The 19,855-nt window shown below is 36.9% G+C and overlaps 2 protein-coding genes across 2 annotated transcripts; one reads left to right on the top strand and one right to left on the bottom strand.

Annotated features, from left to right (window-relative positions):
• Nucleotides 1-1,718: 1,718 nt before the first annotated feature.
• LOC108672570 (activating signal cointegrator 1) lies at nt 1,719-6,708 on the top strand. Its single transcript, XM_018160265.2, has 2 exons — nt 1,719-1,820; nt 4,606-6,708. The coding sequence occupies exon 2, from the start codon at nt 4,610-4,612 to the stop codon at nt 6,269-6,271; it is 1,662 nt and encodes a 553-aa protein (XP_018015754.1). The 5' UTR covers nt 1,719-1,820; nt 4,606-4,609; the 3' UTR covers nt 6,272-6,708.
• Nucleotides 6,709-6,886: 178 nt separating this feature from the next.
• Nucleotides 6,887-19,151, bottom strand: LOC108672571 (F-actin-capping protein subunit alpha). The gene is made up of 6 exons (XM_018160266.2): nt 19,013-19,151; nt 15,463-15,526; nt 14,808-15,031; nt 14,181-14,359; nt 11,526-11,679; nt 6,887-10,399 (listed from the first exon to the last, which is right to left on the bottom strand). Exons 1-6 carry the CDS (start codon nt 19,052-19,054, stop codon nt 10,196-10,198), a joined length of 867 nt encoding a protein of 288 aa, XP_018015755.1. The 5' UTR covers nt 19,055-19,151; the 3' UTR covers nt 6,887-10,195.
• Between the last annotated feature and the right edge of the window lie 704 nt (nt 19,152-19,855).

Genomic DNA, 19,855 nt, shown 5'->3' on the forward strand with positions numbered 1-19,855 from the left:
GATGGCGTCGGTACGCAGACAGAGATGGCGTCGGTACGCAGACAGAGATGGCGTCGTTGCGCAGACAGAGATGGCGTCGGTACGCAGACAGAGATGGCGTCGGTACGCAGACAGAGATTGCGTCGGTACGCAGACAGAGATGACGTCGGTACGCAGACAGAGATGGCGTCGGCACGCAGACAGAGATGGCGTCGTTAAGCAGACAGAGATGGCGTCGGTACGCAGACAGAGATGGCGTCATTGCGCAGACAGAGATGGCGTCGTTGCGCAGACAGAGATGGCGTCGTTGCGCAGACTGAGATGGCGTCGCTGCGCAGACAGAGATGGTGTCGTTGCGCAGACAGAGTTGGCGTCGTCACGCAGACAGAGATTCGCAAACAGCGATGGCGTCGTTACGCAGACAGAAACGGCGTCGTTACGCAGACAGAGATTGCGTCGTTGCGCATACAGAGATGGGAATTTGCACGTTGCAGGGTTGGTGATGATGGCTTGTTCGCCGATTGAGGGTCGCTGCGAAATAGGGCCATGTTAATAAACTATTCACGACTCCATTTGATAGTATGCAAGTTATCACGTGAGCTTATACGGCATGACAAAATTAATTACTCAAAAACTTGCAATGTCTCTGTCCTAACTTCACACTTAACACAACTGAATACAAGAGCTATTCTAAGGGCAGGGTTTCTAAGTTAGAGAACTTACGAGAAGATGTTGACAGCCCGATGTCAGAGAGAGAAATGGGGGGTAGAGTAGGAAGAGACTATAGAAGGAGGGAGGCGTAGAATGTTGGCAAACGGCGAAAATAAGATTTCCCTGGACTATTCTTATGATGATATGCTAATCATTAATACGATAAACATAATGTTGTGGGTATTAATATTATGAACATAAAATTAGTTCTATGTAGCGAGATCCACTACACAGGGTTATTCCCATCTCTTGGAGAGGATTCGAATTTCTAGTCTATTTCTGGATGGTTAAAGTCACCGACGATCAACGTATGCGACCTACTGAAAGTCATCGTCGGTAAAAGGCTGTTTAGAACTTTATCATCAGACTATCAGAACTGTTTGGTGATCTATACACTACGCATACGAAGAGGCTCTTGCCAGACGTGGACTCGTCCTAGTCGTATTTAGCACCCGTTCTTGAAACCCAGCCTAAAAACCCACTAGTTTTCTGAATATATTCTGAGAAGCGACATAGAATGAAATACAATGAAAATACAATAATCGGACTCCTGATATTATGACTGCTTCAACAACTGAATTCCTTATAGACGTGGAGCTAGATGGACTCTTATCCAAAGCTCTTAAATAATCACCAATGAGATTGGAGTTAAATGGAGTCTCTTCTTTAGTAATCATAATAGCCGAAGAAATAATGCAAAAAAATCTGACGCTGATGACTGGAACACTACGGTAAATTGGAGAATATGATATTAATTACAATAATAGCGGCAATTAATTTATGTTTTTGGCGGGTTTGATTGGTCATAACATGCGTTTTATCACCTTTTGAATGGAAAAGAAACGTGGAAAAAATTGTGACGATTCTCGTTCCCGCTCATTCATTGATAGAGATTATTCACCCCAGATTATTCAAAAACTGATTTTCAGGGTATCTTTTAACGTCGAGACTGACAGCCGAAAAATTTGCACCTGCAATTTGCATTTTGCAAACCTTCACTCCGAGTTTGAGTCTGAATGACAGAATCTCTGAGAAGCAGTCAGCAGTCGCTAGTCAGTTGCAGACTTGCATTGGCACTCGCGGTCCGCGGAGCCTGTACTAAGTTCATCGCCGACAACTCAAGTTACAAGGTACTGAAGGTAGTACTCAATTTCGCTGCCGCTGGTAGCCTGGTACACTTTGGGCACAGAATTACTTAGCGCTTCGGGCCGGACGTGTGCGGCTATTCGATAATGTGGCCAATCTGGTGATCTTTTGAGTTTTCATGATGACAGACCGCACCGCAGACGACAGTACTGGTCGGCGCCTCGGATGACAGACTGGTCTCAGAGGTCTGACTCTGACTGGCGTCTGGCAGTACGACTACGCCAGTACCTAATGTTTGGCATAAAAGCAAATGTTTTGAGTATGAATGCATCATGCATGGATAAACAGGTGGAATGAATTCAATGAAAGAAGAGAGGATATTTGTTTTATGTGTGATAGAGGCAAAATGGAAACTAGAGCACCAGGCACCTGATGATCTTTGTCACACAGTTTGTGATGCAAAGCATACAAGAGGCGAGAGGGAAAGACTGGAATAATCATAGACAATATTATAGCCAACTCACAGCCAAGGGTAGAGCCGTTATCAGCTGTAGAGGAGTGGGAAAATTTGTGTTGAGAGTTGAATGAAAGCAGGGGAATTATGTTCAAGAAGAAAGTTATTTTGGCTATTATTGTTAATCTCAGCCCTCAGGTACAACTACAAGTGAATTTGGATTAGTGCCCTTCAAGCTTCAATAAGTGTCCATGAATTATTGTATTTTGGATTATTGAATTATCTTTCTGTATTGTTCAGTTTGATGTGTATTTGTTTGTCTTGGCAGGACAGAGCCCTCTCCTCTCAGGCTCTCTGTAGTCTCGCTGTAGTTGTTAAATACCTAGTCTAGTTATGATCACGATACTAAGCTGTTGGGAATTGGGATTTCCTGAATAAATATACAAACTATTTATCTATCAACTTAACCCAACAGCAGTGGACAGCCAACATAATTACAATCTCCCATTCTCTCATACATTTCAGTTTCACCAATCATGCATGGTGCGAGGTGGCAAACAAATTTGGATCCCTACTCACATTCAGACAAATTTATAAAATTATATTATTATTATATTATTATTATTATAATAATATATTATTATTATTATATTATTATCATTATAATAATATATTATTATTATTATATTATATTACTTTTATAATATTATTATTATAAAAGTACAGTACATGTTCTACATTTGTTCTGTTTGAATGCTCTACAATCAATTTTATTAACTTTTTGTACTACATGTTCACAATGATAGACTTGACTTGCACTGGCCCACATCTGATTTCACCATAAGAACTTGTAAACAATAGTGCAATGCAATTGGTAATTTGAAACACCAACAACACTTGGATTGCTCATGGCCCCTCTCAAGGCTCTCATCCAGCATCACAATCAATACTCATCATTTCCAAGACAGCAAGACTGCAGTCTCAACCTGACCTTGTTTCCCTCTTCTAACAAAAAAGAATGTGATGCATGGCAGTGGCAGGTAGCCAATATAAAGGCCTGAGTTGAAGGACTTACAATTATAAAGGCCTACTGCCTACTGGTAACCAATATAAATCCTTTTCAGGGTCATCACCAGCCAAATCTTTTGTGCTTTGATTATAATGATGTATAATCTAGACCACAGCTGACAGTGGCACCCAACACTTGATAATGATTGCATAGAATTATTTTATTAAGCTCCACTCCAGGCCCAGAATCCAAAAATGAGAAAATACTGATAGATTTTGCTAATGCATTTTTCTTTATTTATCCTTGTTATATATTATTGGCTATAAAGACTAAAAGCATAGGTATGGTAGTTAATTTTACAACAAGCACTAGCCTAAATACTGACAACTTTAGGGCCTAAATCTCTGACTCTGGTTTCTGGTGATTTAATTTTTCCTTAAATTGGTGAAGAGTTCAGGACTTGCTTCTTGATTCAATAGTGGCGCTTTTTCATTAACAGTTAGTTTGTATATACTAATCACTAGCAGATTGTCTGTAATGCACAGAAAACACAATAAATTGTCTCATTTTTGTCAATATACTTGGAAAATTTTATGTTTGGGTTTCCACTCTTGTTATGCTATAGATATCATCAAAATCTCTTGTCATGCTCAATTAATGACTGAAAAATATTTGTATTTGCATAGTATATATATAATCAAATATAATATGAAACTGCTATGCATCTTCACTCATAAATAGCTTTTTCGCGCTGTGTTAGAAAATTAAGAGCAAGATGGATGAGGATTTAGGTGTGAGGATATAAATTAGCACTGTAATTAAACAGCTGTCAGAAGTATCATCAATCTTGCTAATTGATTCCTGAATATCAGTGGCAAACTGAGTGGCTCAAGGAGCAGAAGCTGTAATTGCAACATTTCAAAACCTTATAATCATGAAACTTTGTTTAACTATGAAAATTGATTATAAAAGATTTAAATTGACTAATATAGTATTTATCTAAGATGAAGCATGAGCCTCATTTGAGTATCTTGACAGACAAGCCTATTTAATTTTCATTAGAGAGTGCCAGTCATTTTAGGTTATGGTGGTAATATTTAGGTAAAATGGTACTAAGAAATCATTTTATTAACAATATAATGGATTCTGATAGGGTGGCAATTTGAATTAGGTGAGGAATTACATGTGTCACTGACAAGAGCAGCTACATTGCCTGCCCTTATACATATCTGCATTTATAGTTTGATATTTGTTTCAGTGGAAGAAAGTAAATGCAATTGTGACCTTAGAGCTGTTCTGCTAAAAATTATCAGTATTTAAGCCATTTGTTCATATCTTGAGGCTGAAATTTCTTTCTCTCTTTCAGAAAGATGAGTGACGACCTCGAGAACTGGGCATGTGCAGAGCTAGACAGCTTAGGCCTGCCTGATGCCTCAACTATCATCCAGTATCTGAAGCCTCTTGAAGATCCTGAAGAGGTTGAGAGCTTTTTGAACTCGATGCTAGACATCACAGAAGAAAAACACTATGAATTCATACAAGAGTTTTTGAACAGGCAGGCAGCTTCCAAGATTGATTCTAGGTTCTACAGGAAGAGTGATATTGAAGAAAGTAAACCTATTAATCAGGCTAAAAAGAAAAACAAGGAGAAGAACAATAGCCAAGTGAATAATAATGATAATCAAGGGAATAACAAGAAATCCAACAAAAAAAGTAATGAGAAGGAAAATCAAACTGATAAAAATAAAGATACCAAAGTGCGTGAAGGTTCTCCTGCAGTTGGTGCAACTTCAGAAGCTACAAAAACTAGCGCTGGGGGTAACAAAAAGAAAGCTAAGTATGTGAATTTGTACACATCTGACCAGGAGGTGGTTATGCTCAGTGGGAGGCACAAGTGTGACTGCCTGGCAAGCAAACATGGTCTCATAAACAATTGCTTGTTCTGTGGTCGCATTGTGTGTGAACAAGAAGGAGCTGGGCCGTGTCTCTTTTGTGGGAATGAAGTGCAGTCAAATGCTGAAAAAGCAGCAGCAAATAGTGGACCACTTGCTTTGGAGAAACCATCTGCTGATAAGAAGAACAAGACTAAAGTGACAGTAAAGAATATTGCTGAAGACATTCAAAAGGCTGTTGAACACAAGAATAAGCTCTTAGAATATGATAGAACAAGTGAGAAACGCACAAAGGTCTATGATGACGAATGTGACTATTTCAACAGCAATTCGCGATGGCTCAGTAAAGGAGACAGGGAAAAAATGCAAGCACTCGAAAACGAAATGACAGCTAAGAAATATGATCGTTCTGAAAATAGAATTACCATTGATTTACTTGGAAGAAAAATAATTACAGATGAAACCAACCATGCTGGAGTCTTTGACCCTGATGACCCGGCTTTAAAAGCCATGCTAGAACACCGCCCTGACGACATCTATGCCGCCAGTGAACGGTCTAATGACATCGTACCCGTAGAGCTGCCTCGTCCAGTGTACACAGAATCAGAGACCGCGTTGCAGCGCAAGGATGAACGGCAGATGAGGTCTGCTCTAGCTCAGGTTAATAAAATGGACCGACTCCAAGACAGTGAACTGCAGGAGATGAGTGACCAGGGCAAGTGTTTGTCCATGCACCAACCGTGGGCTTCTCTACTCATCGCGGGCATCAAGAAACACGAAGGACGATCGTGGTACTCACATCACCGAGGCAGGCTTTGGATCGCTTCCACGGCAAAGACTCCGACCATGAAGGACATAGAATCACTTGAAAGCTTCTACCGCATGCGAGAACAAAGCGACGATTTGGTGTTCCCATTGCACTATCCTCCTGGTTGTTTACTTGGATGTGTTGATGTTACCAATGTGTTATCTCAAGAAGAATATCAGCAGGAGTACCCTGATGGGGAAAGCGACAGTCCTTACGTATTTATCTGTAAAGATCCTAAAGAGATGATTTTCAAATTTTCTATGAAAGGGCAACACAAAATTTATAATCTTGACCCTAAAATTCATCAAGCTGCAAAAAAAGCACTTAAATAGTTTGGCAGTAACTCTCTAGGAGCCAACGGAAAATAATTGAAAACGTGCGTAATGAAAAGCTGAATGTCCCAATTTCTGAACTAGTCATGCTTAATTTTGTATGGCTCACTACCATATGTGGAGTGTAAATGAGACTTCCTTCATTATCGCACCAATAGCTCCAGTGCTTATGCAATCACGCTTCCATAGAACGCCTAACCTAACCTCACTGGACCGAATGCTCATGAGAATACCCTTTACAGTTTGTTTTTGGATTTTCTGTATTTCACTAGACATTTCGTTTGCACTTATGTTTTGCTGAAGGTAACGCACTTGATATTGAGTTAGTTTTTTTATTAACACAAATAATTAGGTAGTTTCAGTTCTACTTGTTGGTAGATGCGTTTCTATGTTGGATAATCGCCTCTGAACATTGTGATTAAACAAGATTTATTAAATTGTATTTGCCTGCCCAGATGAGAAGGTTACGAGGCGCTCACACAGTGATATTAATTTTTGCTCGGTTATAAATGTATGTACCTCATAACGGTCATTATTTGTAAGTTATCTGCCTTAGTAGACATTCATTCAGGCATCGTAATAACCAAGCAAGAATCGGAGAGTGAAAACAACCTCTATGAAAGTTTATATTTGAATTCCGTAGTTATCGTTACATTACCTAAATCAAGCGAATTTACAGGCCAACTAATCGTCAAAAACAAACTTGTCCCACGAGTCGACTTGAAACGAAAACATCGTCGAAAATTGCAGTGTACACAGTAATTCCAAATTATTACCTGACATATCAATTCCAAGAGTAAAATTTTTGGATATAAAATTTTAGCGAAATCAATGTTAGTCGCGAGGGCCGACACGTTACGCTCCGAGGAGTTGATCTACGGTGCAGTAACAAAATGTTCATTACTTGGGTACAGTTGAAGCGAGTTGAGATACCTTTGACAGAAGCAGGAACGTGGTTTGCAGCAAGAAGCTGGTTGCCGAATTTATATGATTCAGAATAGAACAAACTTTTCCTGACATAGACAGGCCGAATACTGGCTGTCTAGAGATGAAGTTAAGCCGACATAGCATTGTAAGAACGTAAGTAGGTAACTGGATGGCTTAATGCGCGCTACACAATTTCGTCAGCATTGTTAGAAGGACCTCGTCAAAAGCGCAATGAAAGGTAGGAATAGGAGCTCAAAGACAGAGGAAGATCGTGTGGCAATTTTCAGTTTAATGTAGCAACGAGAGTCCAGAGGATGAAATCTAACACAACCCTGTGACAACAAAAAATATTGAAGAGATCAGGCAAAGCAAAGAAGATAAAGTTTGTTGAGATCACGTTTATTCATAATAAAATTCGTGACTGAAATCTCCGGAGCACATTAGAAAAGTTATTACTTTCAGAAATTTAAGGCAACAATTAATAAAATTGCAATATTAACCTGGAAGCTGATCGACAACCTCATGCTTTCATTATTCCACTAAGATATTACGAGGTAAAAAATACGATTCAGCACGCGGGGATGAATTATCCCGAGGTCCGATGTGTGCATAATGAATAATCAAATACGTTGGGATGTCTAACGGGGGACAGTTCTTCGTCCTAGTCATCGTCATGTACAACAAATACATATAATTTGTAAAATATAAAAGCGCATTGTAGGATAATGGCCCAGAATATTCGCCGTGTAGAAAAAATCTAATGAAAAAATGTAATGCTTGCAATAGATTTTTCATTTTACCTCACGATATACACGCAACAAAATTGCATTCTACACCAAATAATGGGCTCGACTGCGTGACTGTGTAAGCAGCTGGAAAACTCCAGTTCAGCTAGTAGATATTAAACAGAATAAAAATAACAATGGACAACCTACGAATAATGAAACAGCAACAACAAGCTTAGAAACTCGTAATCATACGTCGACGACAGAACAATAAAGCATTGGTGAGGAAAAGTTCAGGAAATCAGTCGAACCAATATCGTGGAACAAGAAAGTACCAAGAAGCACACGCGAAGGAGAACACTTAAGCCAAGTTGTGATAATCAAGAAAATCAAGCGTTCTATAACTTACAAACTCCACCTTAAAATAGAAAGGAATTAAGTAGGAAAATCGCAATGGTAATAGAAATATTAGCATCATTAATAAATATATATCTCTTTATCGCAGTATTAACTTTTTATCCGCAACGAAAAGCGGAGTGAGCGGCTGCGTAGAAGTACGCCCACGAAACGTTCAAGGTCACGAACCACTACTTGCATGATGGTTGTTGTGCTTGGAAGAATCATCATGCAATGATACAACAAGTGAAGACAACAACCTTGATATTCATTAAACTCATCACTCAGTGAGGGCTCGAAATAAGGCGCTTCTAGTCTATTCAAGACCACGTTCAATACAGTGAAGTTCGTAATTTGTGAACTCAACAATTATCTTGTATTGATTCGCAGAGGATTAAGATAGACTCAATTCTATATCAGCAATAACTATACGGCCAAGTTTCAGTCAACATAAAAAGGAATAAGGGATAGAGAATCACAAGGCGATATCATGGGATTCACTTGAGTGATTCTTAGGGGACTATAATACAGAACTGAAAGTCTACTTTAAAAGGGTCATAGAAATTCAAGTTCACAGTCATGACAACACACTGCATTTTGTTAGAATACATCAGCATGAAATATGACGCTTTCGTATGAAAGAAAGACAAATTTGTTCCAATTTTCATATGAGTGATGAATGAAAATATTCATTCGCTCTTAAGATTTCATGCTATTGAGTAGCATAAAATGAACAAAGAGAATAAAGACCAGAATGAACAACATTCAATTGGGCTCAAATTGTCCGTAAAGAGTTAGGCATCACCTTCAGAAGCTCTTGTGAGCAACCAAATTACCTTCATGAACAGATAACTCAATTGAATGATGAGCACTAACAGAATTTTTTTTTAATTCCACGCATTTTATGGGCGCTATATTCCACGCACTCCCGGCGACATTCGTGCACCAAACATCCAGAAAACCCTAATGTGCGTGTACTGGCGTAAAAAATATGTGAAAGCTCAAGCCAACGGGTAGTTATATGTTTCTTCAGACAGAGCTCCAAAATATCAAGCCCTTATTTGCACCATAAATAATTTTACACATGATATCCCGGAATCTTCATAGACATCCAATAAAACATCAACAAAAACAGGCAAGATTGTTCTCAAAAAGATTTTGTAACATTACTCATGACAATCCCTGCATTTTACACGATAACACATGAAACTTTTTTAGTTTTTTTTTTGTCAGAGCAGCGCACTCACAATTTTGTATAGCAATTTTCACACTTAGACTGATTAAATGTAACCATGTTTACTGCAAAGTCAATCATAGTTTACATTTATCATCAAATGCTATAGACCTCTCTTCACGTAGTGAGCCGAGTGAAGCTCCAGTGAATTCAATTTAAATTCGTGGTGTCAACAGAGGAATGCTAATGATGGGTTCACCATTTTGAGGAAAAACGAGTATCTCATTAACTCCCGTGGGACTGGATACGAACAATCGTATATAAACTAGGTACGATTGTAACGGTGTACAATTATGCAGTCCGCGAGACTGCTTGCTCGTATAATGAAGTTGACTCGAGTTGATGCCACTGAAATTGTTTGCAATTTCAGTGGCAATGTTACTTCTATTTGCAATTTGTCAATATTGTAAAATAGGTAATTTTCCAACAAGAAGTTCATCAAAACAAAACTTGTCACCCATGCACTCTAATTTTCAATGTAACGTCACTTTTAGCTGAGAACTCTTGGAAAACCGAGTACTACAAATAACTTGTAGATATCTGTGAACCTCTCAAATATACTGAAGAAGTAGGTAATTCATTGCAGAGACGTTTTCCAAACTGATCTCAAGTTCTATTAACATTGGCACTGCGTGTGCATCACTATTGTTTTTTGAGCTCTTTGCCGACGCTGTAAGCGACAATTTTACCCCAGTCAATCTTGGTGCGCGTGACCGGCAGCTGTCGACGTAAGGCTTTGAAGGTGGTCTCGCTCATCGTCTGGTAGTTCTCACTGATCGCAGTTTGGTAGTCGTTCTCAGAGTTCTCGATGAGCTGCACCAACTCTCTGGCCGTCTCTTCCTCGCCCTGCATGCAAAACATTTATTCAAGATTTTGTTTGCAACAAATATCAACTGCCGGAGCACAAATTTCTAATGTAATAAAATTTGCATCTTGCCATAGAGCAGAAACTGTGAAAACATTCCTTGAAAAAAGACGCATAAGGTCAATGTCATGTCCTGCAAATATTCTGGATCTTAATCCAATTGAAAATCTTTGGTGGAAGTTGAAGATAATGGTCCATGACCAGGTTCCAACCAGCAAAGCTGATCTAGCAACAGCAATCGGAGAAAGTTGGAGGCAGATTGACTTAACTTAATTCTAGTGAAAAAAGATAGACATCAAACTAGACGACAACGATGGACAGTATACTAAAATATTTTACCATCGTCGAACTTTTGATAACTGTTACTTTTCATAACAAAAACTTAACATGCAACAGCGTTCGGCCAGCTTTGTAGATAATCATAACAAAATACATTCATCAGACTCTTTTAGCTTACATGATAAAGTTATAACTTTCGTGGTATATTTAGGCAATTTTTAGCCCCCTTCAAGTTGCTGTAGCCTCTATTTCTAATCGGGTTAATCAACTCCAGAGATTCACTTTTAATTAAGTTCTGCCATTGTGTATCCTGATTTGTTACATTAAAATCACTCATGTTTTCTGCAGAGTACACACCATTCACTAGCGCATTCTGATCTTTACATACAATTTTCTTGTGCATTCTTCAAGTTGAATCTAATTTACTAAGGCATACTTTGATTTCAAGTTTTGCAACTTATTTAGGCTTGTGGTTTAAACACAAACCTCACACGTTCTCTCAAAAAGATAAATAACTCATTTACTCTAAGCTATACAAATATCTAACTCCTCATATACCCTAAAGATAAATTGCTTAATAGATGACACAAGCAGCAATGGAATCGAATAGGTGGCTTTTTGATCATGCTATCATCTTCTTAACAGATAGCTAACTGAAAAATGGTTAATCGTATCTCGAATTGACAAATTTAATACAAGGTTCAACCATCCATTGTATCAACAAGTCATTAACATCAACTCAAGTCAATAGGAACTTTTAAGTTCGGACTTAAAAGCACTGCTGCGGGTTCCGATACAAATAATTGTCAACAGAGAAGCTTGGCTCACTGCAATGGTGATGGTCTCCTTGATGTCTTTGCTTGTGACGAGCTGCACGTTGCCATCTTCATAGTAGTGCACCTGCACCTTGAGCAGCCCCCGCACCTCAGCCGTGCTGCCCCCCACCATGTTCACGGTCCACACGCTCCGCCACCGTCCATTCCTGCAGTGTTCAATTGCTTCAATCAATATAAATGCGTTGTAAAATTCATGGTCAAACACAAGTATCGTCTAAATATGAACTATCTAGCATTAAATAAAAAACATTTATTTATGATACAAATTTATGTACTTGATCACTTCAGAAAGAAAAAATATAAACAATTTATCCGTCGATGTGTTAATAAATAAATTTTGATAGCCAATAGTGCTAATTGCAAACAACATGGCCAAGGTTCAGTGCGCAACTCAACTCATAAAACATGACTTAGTATATAAACAAAAATTACAAGTACAGATTTTGGTCATCAGTTTGATTAAGTTGAAGATTTTTTATATAAAGATTTAATTAATTTAAAAGCTTTATTATTTATTCTGCGTAACGTAGGTAGTTGAATATTTCATGGTCCTCAGTCCTCACAAACGAAGTCAAGTTCAGTAATATTTTTTCTTTGCTTTAGTAATGGTTTCTCATTACCCATGTTATGAAATGTTAAATACAAATTAACTGATTGAATCGAATTATTATTCTATCAATGTTTTAGACTTGTTAATTCTTAGTATCATGCTATATTAATTGTTCATCATTAGATGCATTCTAGAAGGACAGCACCATTCATTAAATTGGCCACAATTAGCTAATGAAGGAAATAAATATTCATCATTTCAAGTCTTATTCCCTTAAAGCTCGTTTAGGTAATTTATTCAGGTCACTATACTTTATTTCTAAACATGTACAACCCCTGGCGAAAATTATGGAATCACCGGCCTCGGAAGATGTTCATTCAGTTGTTTAATTTTTAGATAAAAAGCAGATCACAGACATAACACAAAACTAAAATCATTTCCAATGGCAACTTTCTGGCTTTAAGAAACACTATAAGAAATAAAGAAAAAAAATTGTGGCAGTCAGTGACAGTTAGTTTTTTTAGACCAAGCAGAGGGGAAAAAATATGAAATCACTCAATTCTGAGGAAAAAATTATGGAATCATGAAAAACAAAAGAACGCTCCCAAACATCACTAGTATTTTGTTGCACCACCTCTGGCTTTTATAACAGCTTGCAGTCTCTGAGGCATAGACTTAATGAGTGACAAACGGTACTCTTCATCAATCTGCCTCCAACTTTATCCGATTGCAGTTGCCAGATCAGCTTTGCAGGTTGGAGCCTTGTCATGGACCATTATCTTCAACTTCCACCAAAAATTTTCAATTGGATTAAGATCCGGAATATTTGCAGGCCATGACATTGACCTTATGCGTCTTTTTTCAATGAATGTTTTCAGTTTTTGCTCTATGGCAAGATGCATTATCTTGAAAAATTATTTCATCATCCCCAAACATCTTTTCAATTGCTGGGATAAGAAAAGTGTCCAAAATATCAACGTAAACTTGTGCATTCATTGAAGATGTAATGACAGACATCTCCCCAGTGCCTTTACCTGACATGCAGCCCCTTATCATCAATGACTGTGGAAATTTGCATGTTCTGTTCAGGCAGTCATCTTTATAAATCTCATTGGAACAGCACCAAACAAAAGTTCCAGCATCATCACCTTGCCCAATGCAGATTCGAGATTCATCACAGAATATGACTCTCATCCAGTCATCCACAGTCCACGATTACTTTTCCTTAGCCCATTGTAACCTTGTTTTTTTTTCTGTTTTGGTGTTAATGATGGCTTTCATTTAGCTTTTCTGTATGTAAATCCCATTTCATTTAGGCGGTTTCTTACAGTTCGGTCACAGACATTAACTCAAGTTTTCTCTCATTCGTTCCTCATTTGTTTTGTTATGCATTTTCGGTTTTTGAGACATATTGCTTTAAGTTTTCTGTCTTCACGCTTTGAGGTCTTCCTTGGTCTACCAGTATGTTTGTCTTTAACAACCTTCCCATGTTGTTCATATTTGGTCCAGATTTTAGACACAGCTGACTGTGAACAAGCAACATCTTTTGCAGTGTTGCGTGATGATTTACCCTCTTTTTAGAGTTTGATAATCCTCTCCTTTGTTTCAATTGACATCTCTCGTTTTGGAGCCATGATTCATGTCAGTCCACTTGGTGCAGCAGCTCTCCAAGGTGTGATCACTCCTTTGTAGATGCAGACTAAAGAGCAGACCTAATTTGATGCAGGTGTTAGTTTTGGGGATGAAAATTTTCAGGGTGATTCCATAATTTTTTCCCCAGAATTGAGTGATTTCATATTTTTTTCCCTCTGCTTGGTCTAAAAAAGTAACCGTTACTGACTGCCACAATTTTTTTTCTTGATTTCTTACAATTAAAGCCAGAAAGTTGCCATTTGAAATGACTTTAGTTTTGTGTCATGTCTGTGATCTGCTTTTTTTCTACAAAATTAAACAACTAAATGAACATCCTCCGAGGCCAGTGATTCCATAATTTTTGCCAGGGGTTGTATATATATATACTGGATAAAAGCAAGTCACCCAATTACAATAATGTGCAGCAATAGTGATATTATTTATACTGAAAGCAAATCAACCGACCAGAAATTCTTTGGTTGGAATTGATGATCTTCTATGCAGCAGACCAGGGTGAGGGCTGAGCCTTGGTTTCTGGCATACACGGCGCTGACACCGTGAGGGTAATGGGACGCCACGTAGGAGCAGAGCTGCGACTCTATTGCGCTGCGCCACACCTCAGTTGACGGCTCTCCATCATTGGGCTGCAACACATTTCATTTAAGAAAATCTTGTTTGGTTGTGAAACTTGATTAATTTCAGAAATTATGTAATGCGGTTACAACACTTGATGTATTTCAGGAACAACCCTGTTATTTGAGCTGAAAAAACTGTTTGTGATAAGTTAATTGAACAAGTTGTTCATTCATTGTGATCCCCCTTCTAAAACACTGATAAGCTGGAATTGATTAAAAAAAAAAGTCAGTGATGCAACATAATGTTTAGTCCACAATTAAGAAATCAAAAAAGAATGTGTTACAGAATTTCATTTTGTACAAACACAAGAACTGGTACAAATAGAGAAGTACTAGGTACTAGTCCATATGAATTGCATCCTATTCTACAAACTTTAGAGGTCTTTCAGTTTGGTAATCTACTTGGATTATACTGTAGTCTGCAGGTAAATAATGAAACAAAATTGAACATGCAAACCTTCAAATCCAGGGCTTCTTTCTTTAGGTGATCAAACTTGAATGATAGTTTAGCTTTAGGATCCAAGAAGCGACCAGAACCAAGGTCATTGTGTTCAGTGACCAAGGCATAGTGTGTCTGTCCCTCCAATCTGACGGGTGTAAGCTGGTCTTTATTGTAGTCAGCAATAGCACGGGCAACTCCTTCCTTCAACAGACCATCATTTTGCACCAGCACCCGCACATCTGCATGACATTAGGAAAAACTTGTAAATCATGGTACAGTGAAATGCATGTTAAAAATTTGCAATGAAATTTTAAAAACATGTTCTAAATATCTTGTCTGAACACCTAGAAATTCAGAACTCATAAAAGTTTTCATTACATTTCTAAACTTGGATACTATTATGTTTATCAATGATTGCCAACAGTAGACCAAGTAAGAAGGCAAGTTTTTAGATTGTCATCACCAACTTAAATTTAAGCCTTGACCTGGATAATCCTTGAAATAGTTAACTGATTGGATTTGGATTACAGTACTTCAGGTTTAGTTTGAAAATAAATGAGACATTATGTAGGTTTTTATTAGCAATTAGTTGTTAGATTTATGGTTCTAAAAGTCTGAAATAAGATGGCATATAATTGAAATTCAAAAAATGTATGTAAGCCAGACTTACCATTAAAAACTTCGTTGAATTCCCCAGGTGGAGAGTACAAGATGAAGTTAGATGCAATTCGGACCTGTAAAACTCATCAAAATTATTATCTTCATTTAGAAAGGAAAATTTGGAAAGTAGTTAATTCAAATGAAATGCTTATGGAAGTGGCGCTGAATTTTAATTTCATAATGAATACTACTTCTAGATAACCTAATGAATTAAAAAACAAGAGAGGCAGGATCTCCAAAGAGAGGTTATATACATACTGGTAAGGCATGGGTCAAGAATTCATGTCCTAGGAAAGTAAACTGCTTATAAATACAAAAAGATCTTGCTCTTCTTCAAATTTTGAACTATCACAATCTAAAAAATTTTGCTAACATATTATCTGTTTTGAAGTATTATGTACATTTCAAATAATTTTAAATCTGAATGCAAAAGTATGACATTGTTAACAAATTGTCATGCTTTTTCAATTAGCTTTAAATTTTGATGTATCTCAAAGTTAAATTGTCATCCATAGGGCTTAAATGACATCAAATTATCTCAAATACCATGAAATGGGGATGACTTGGATGGTTTTGACATTTAAGAAAATGAAATCCTGTAGTCTTATACTCAAAAAGTTCTTGTCATAGAAAAATTGTGTTGATGGCTCTTGCATTACCATGAGATAACCTACAAATGAAATAAATAGATATATTTAATATATTTACTATGTGACTACTTCAATCAGATAGCAGACAAACAGACAAACAAGAAGTGAAGTTAAAGAGAAATATTTCAAAATGATGGCCATGTGATTTGCAGACGCATGATACATCCTAAATGCTGAAGGCACACATCGTTTCTATTCATTTAAAAACTTAATAATTAAACTTCAAGATTTAAATTTCATTTCAAATATGCAAATTTCAATTCAGAATATTTCAGGCAAAAATTTTTACTTCTGATAACTTGGTAGTTATTGATTAGGCTAATTAACTCTACAATGGATAAAGTCATGGACAGATAGACGGACAGACAGATATGATGAGCACAATAGGGCATTTTTTTCCATAAATAAGAAAATGAGCTAAAAATGTTTCGTTCACTGCAAATTTCTGCACGTATTGCCATATTACTCACGAATGAAGGTGAAATTAAAAAAATTTTCACGTGCTAAACATCACCATTAGGTCCTAATGAATACGTGTACAAGTTTCATTGAGCTACGGTCATTACTTTGGGAGATATTAACTGCTCACTGAATTTAGATATTTACAGTGAGACCGGCAGCATTTACGGTCTCAAATTTTTTCGAGACGTTTGTAACGCGCATATTCCATTGATGATATTCAACTCACTGGAAAAATTTATACAAGTATCATTATGTTGCAAGTCAGATCACACGCTTTAATATTAATCAATGGGAAATTTGTTTATACAATTTTCTTTTACTAATAAATGACTTATAAATGACATGCGAGATTTATTTTTTTCCGCAAGTTACAGGCTTGGATGGGCAGCTCAATGGCAAATGGTTTTTAATCATATGAACTGTGTAAGCCAAAGATTCCATTATCATGGATGTTGAGGTTAATTTCACTGCACTAAGACACTTCTGAATAAAAATGGTTATAACCTAATGGCCCTATACTTAGTGAACGAGATTATTAGGCACAAAAAATGTACTACATAGACGCGAGAAAAAGGTTTGAGTGCAATTTTTAATTGAATCATATCTGAAGTTTGGATATAATTTTTGGTCGCCTTGGATGACAGGTCACGAGTCTAATGATCAGCCATATAACTTGAGAACGCAGCGGTCGTCGGAAAGAAATTCTATAATCTAAACACGTGCTGAAGGCTTTAGTGAGTTCTTGTTTGTGATTTAATTATGATGTGCTACTCAGTTGAAAGAATGCTCTTCCATATGCCTTGGGAAGAAACCCCCTATCGTGAAATTAAATACCATAAATAAAGTGCGCATATTCTATTTTTCATTTACTGCATCTGATAATAAATATTCATAATCCAAAATTCAAGCAAATCTGTTCTCTATTGAAGGAATTATGAGTGTCTGGGTTGAAAAAAATTATGTTTATTGTTTTTAATTAAAAAATAATTTTTGTAAAAATCTGTATTAATTCCTGCTGCAGCGTATCAATAATATCTACTCACATATTAAAATTCAAGCAAATTCGTTCAGTATTGAGTGTCTGGGTTGAGAAAAAAATATGTTTATTGTTTTTGATTAAAAAATAATTTTTGTAAAAATCTGTATTAATTCCTGCGGCAGTGTATCGATAATGTTTACTCGTAACTCGCATATTAAAATTCAAGCAAATTCGTTCAGTATTGAAAGACTTATGAGTGGTTCAGTTGCGCGAATCCGCAGCCAGGACCGCAGGCGGGTCTGCAAAAGTGTCGATTAAAAGAGAAAAGAGAAATAGGGCATAGGCCCATGTCCTGTTGCCGATTCTAGTACTTGTCGTGACTTGATTCACAAGGTTGATTTTTACGTTTAGATCATTTCATTTGTTGAAATTCACTCTGTGATGAATGGGAATGTGTTACACTTAAATTTGCAGTACGCACATGAACAACAGAGGTGCACATCCGTAGTTTTAATTTCTTCCCATTGTAACTAACTGGTATTCTTGGATATGCCTGAGAGAATATGAAATTCACCAATCCCATTTGTGAGTGGCTCGCATTTGTCAAACAAATGCAAGTAGCCATATATTAAAAAGAGCTGAGGTTTGATAATTCTGGTGATCGAGTATTTAAAACTGAGTAAGCAGTTCTGGATAAGAAAGAGTAACGTGTGAGTTGTGACCTCCGTATTTTAGGGAAAGCTTGCATTTGTTTACACACAATATTTACGGTGAGGTGAACTGGTGAAGCGGTGAATTCATTAGTAAAGAAACCTAAGAAGGCACCGCTGCTTTGAAAAATTAAACCATTAATGCGTTATCTGTTAGGTGTTTGTTGTATATAAAGAATATAATGTACATAGACTTAACTCACTTAAGGTTATCTCATTATTAACGACTAGTGTTTTCATTGTTAAGTTATCGAACTACTGAAGAAACCTATTGACTATCGACAGCATAAATCCTATCGACTATCGACTGGCATGCGGTTGTTCAACAACCAGATGACCTTGAGTCTTGAGATAAATTTTACAACAACTCTTGTGCCACACTATGAGACCTGGAACCATCAACAAAGGCATGGAACTAAAACAAAGCTTAATATAAAGGAAAAACTAGAGAGGTGTTGGATTTACCCACGATGTTGGAATATACCACGTTTACCCTATGTAATGTCACTCCCTTTGATGATACTGAGTCAATTTGAGGTAAACTGGCTTATTCACTTATGTCTATATTTTTCTTTACAGTTTGAGGAGTCTAAAAATTTGTTGTATTGTCATTTGTATTGAAAATAACTACAGAAGAAATTTCAGATATTGTGTGAATCCTTTATTGACTACGCCCACAATTAGAATTTTTTGTTTGAAGAGACAATATCCAGAAAAGAAAACGAAACTGCAAATTTATTAACATTTTCATTCATTTACCTTATCCTCGTCCGAGATTTGTTCACTGTAATCACTTGCCATTTTTCCTTTTCTTCGGAGGAATGTCCCGTTCTATCAAGTGTCACAGCCCGATGCTCTTTACGTTCACATCTTCAACTGTGGTCATGTCATTGTGAAGAAGATATCCTTCGTTTGCAATGTTGAAACTTTTTGATCAGCTGAATTTGACTTAAATGGACTTGAAAAAAAACACATTTTAAAATACATTCCTTCATATATATCTAATAAAATATTCGAAATCTATATCGGAAAATCGAATGAAACATTCTAATTGGATATGTATAAAGTCGTTTTGATTCGTAGTGATAAGAATTTTTTTTCCGGAATTTCAAACTGTTTATTGTTTTTCTAATTAGGTCCTCCTCGAATGCATTTGATAAAATCATGACAGATAAAATTGATCTTGATTCGGATTATTTTACGAACACTAGCTATAGGAAACAAATTTGGACCGATCGAGCAATTCAGCGGCGGTTCACTAATTTACAGTCAAAAATATCTCCCAATTACCTGAAATATTTTTATAGGTATTTACGCAAGGACTCGGTGAAAAATCCCTGATTATGTTAAATTTGAATGCGTAGTTTTTTTTATTTTGTCAATTATATTTCAATATGTGCGGAGCATTGGCCATTTCAAGTGAAGAAAAACCCAGCGAGGTTTTGTAACTAACGCAAAATAAAATTATTTAAAATTTTTTAGGATAAGCTGACGTCACGTATTAGGCCTACTTCCAAGTAAAAACGGTTTGTGACGTCTGTACATTCTTGTCTCTCGCAAATGAAGTCAGAACTGAAAATGCCTGTACGCAACAAAATATTA

Source organism: Hyalella azteca, unplaced genomic scaffold (genome assembly GCF_000764305.2).
Source record: "Hyalella azteca isolate HAZT.00-mixed unplaced genomic scaffold, Hazt_2.0.2 contig3603, whole genome shotgun sequence".
Taxonomy (NCBI): Eukaryota; Metazoa; Arthropoda; class Malacostraca; order Amphipoda; family Hyalellidae; genus Hyalella; species Hyalella azteca.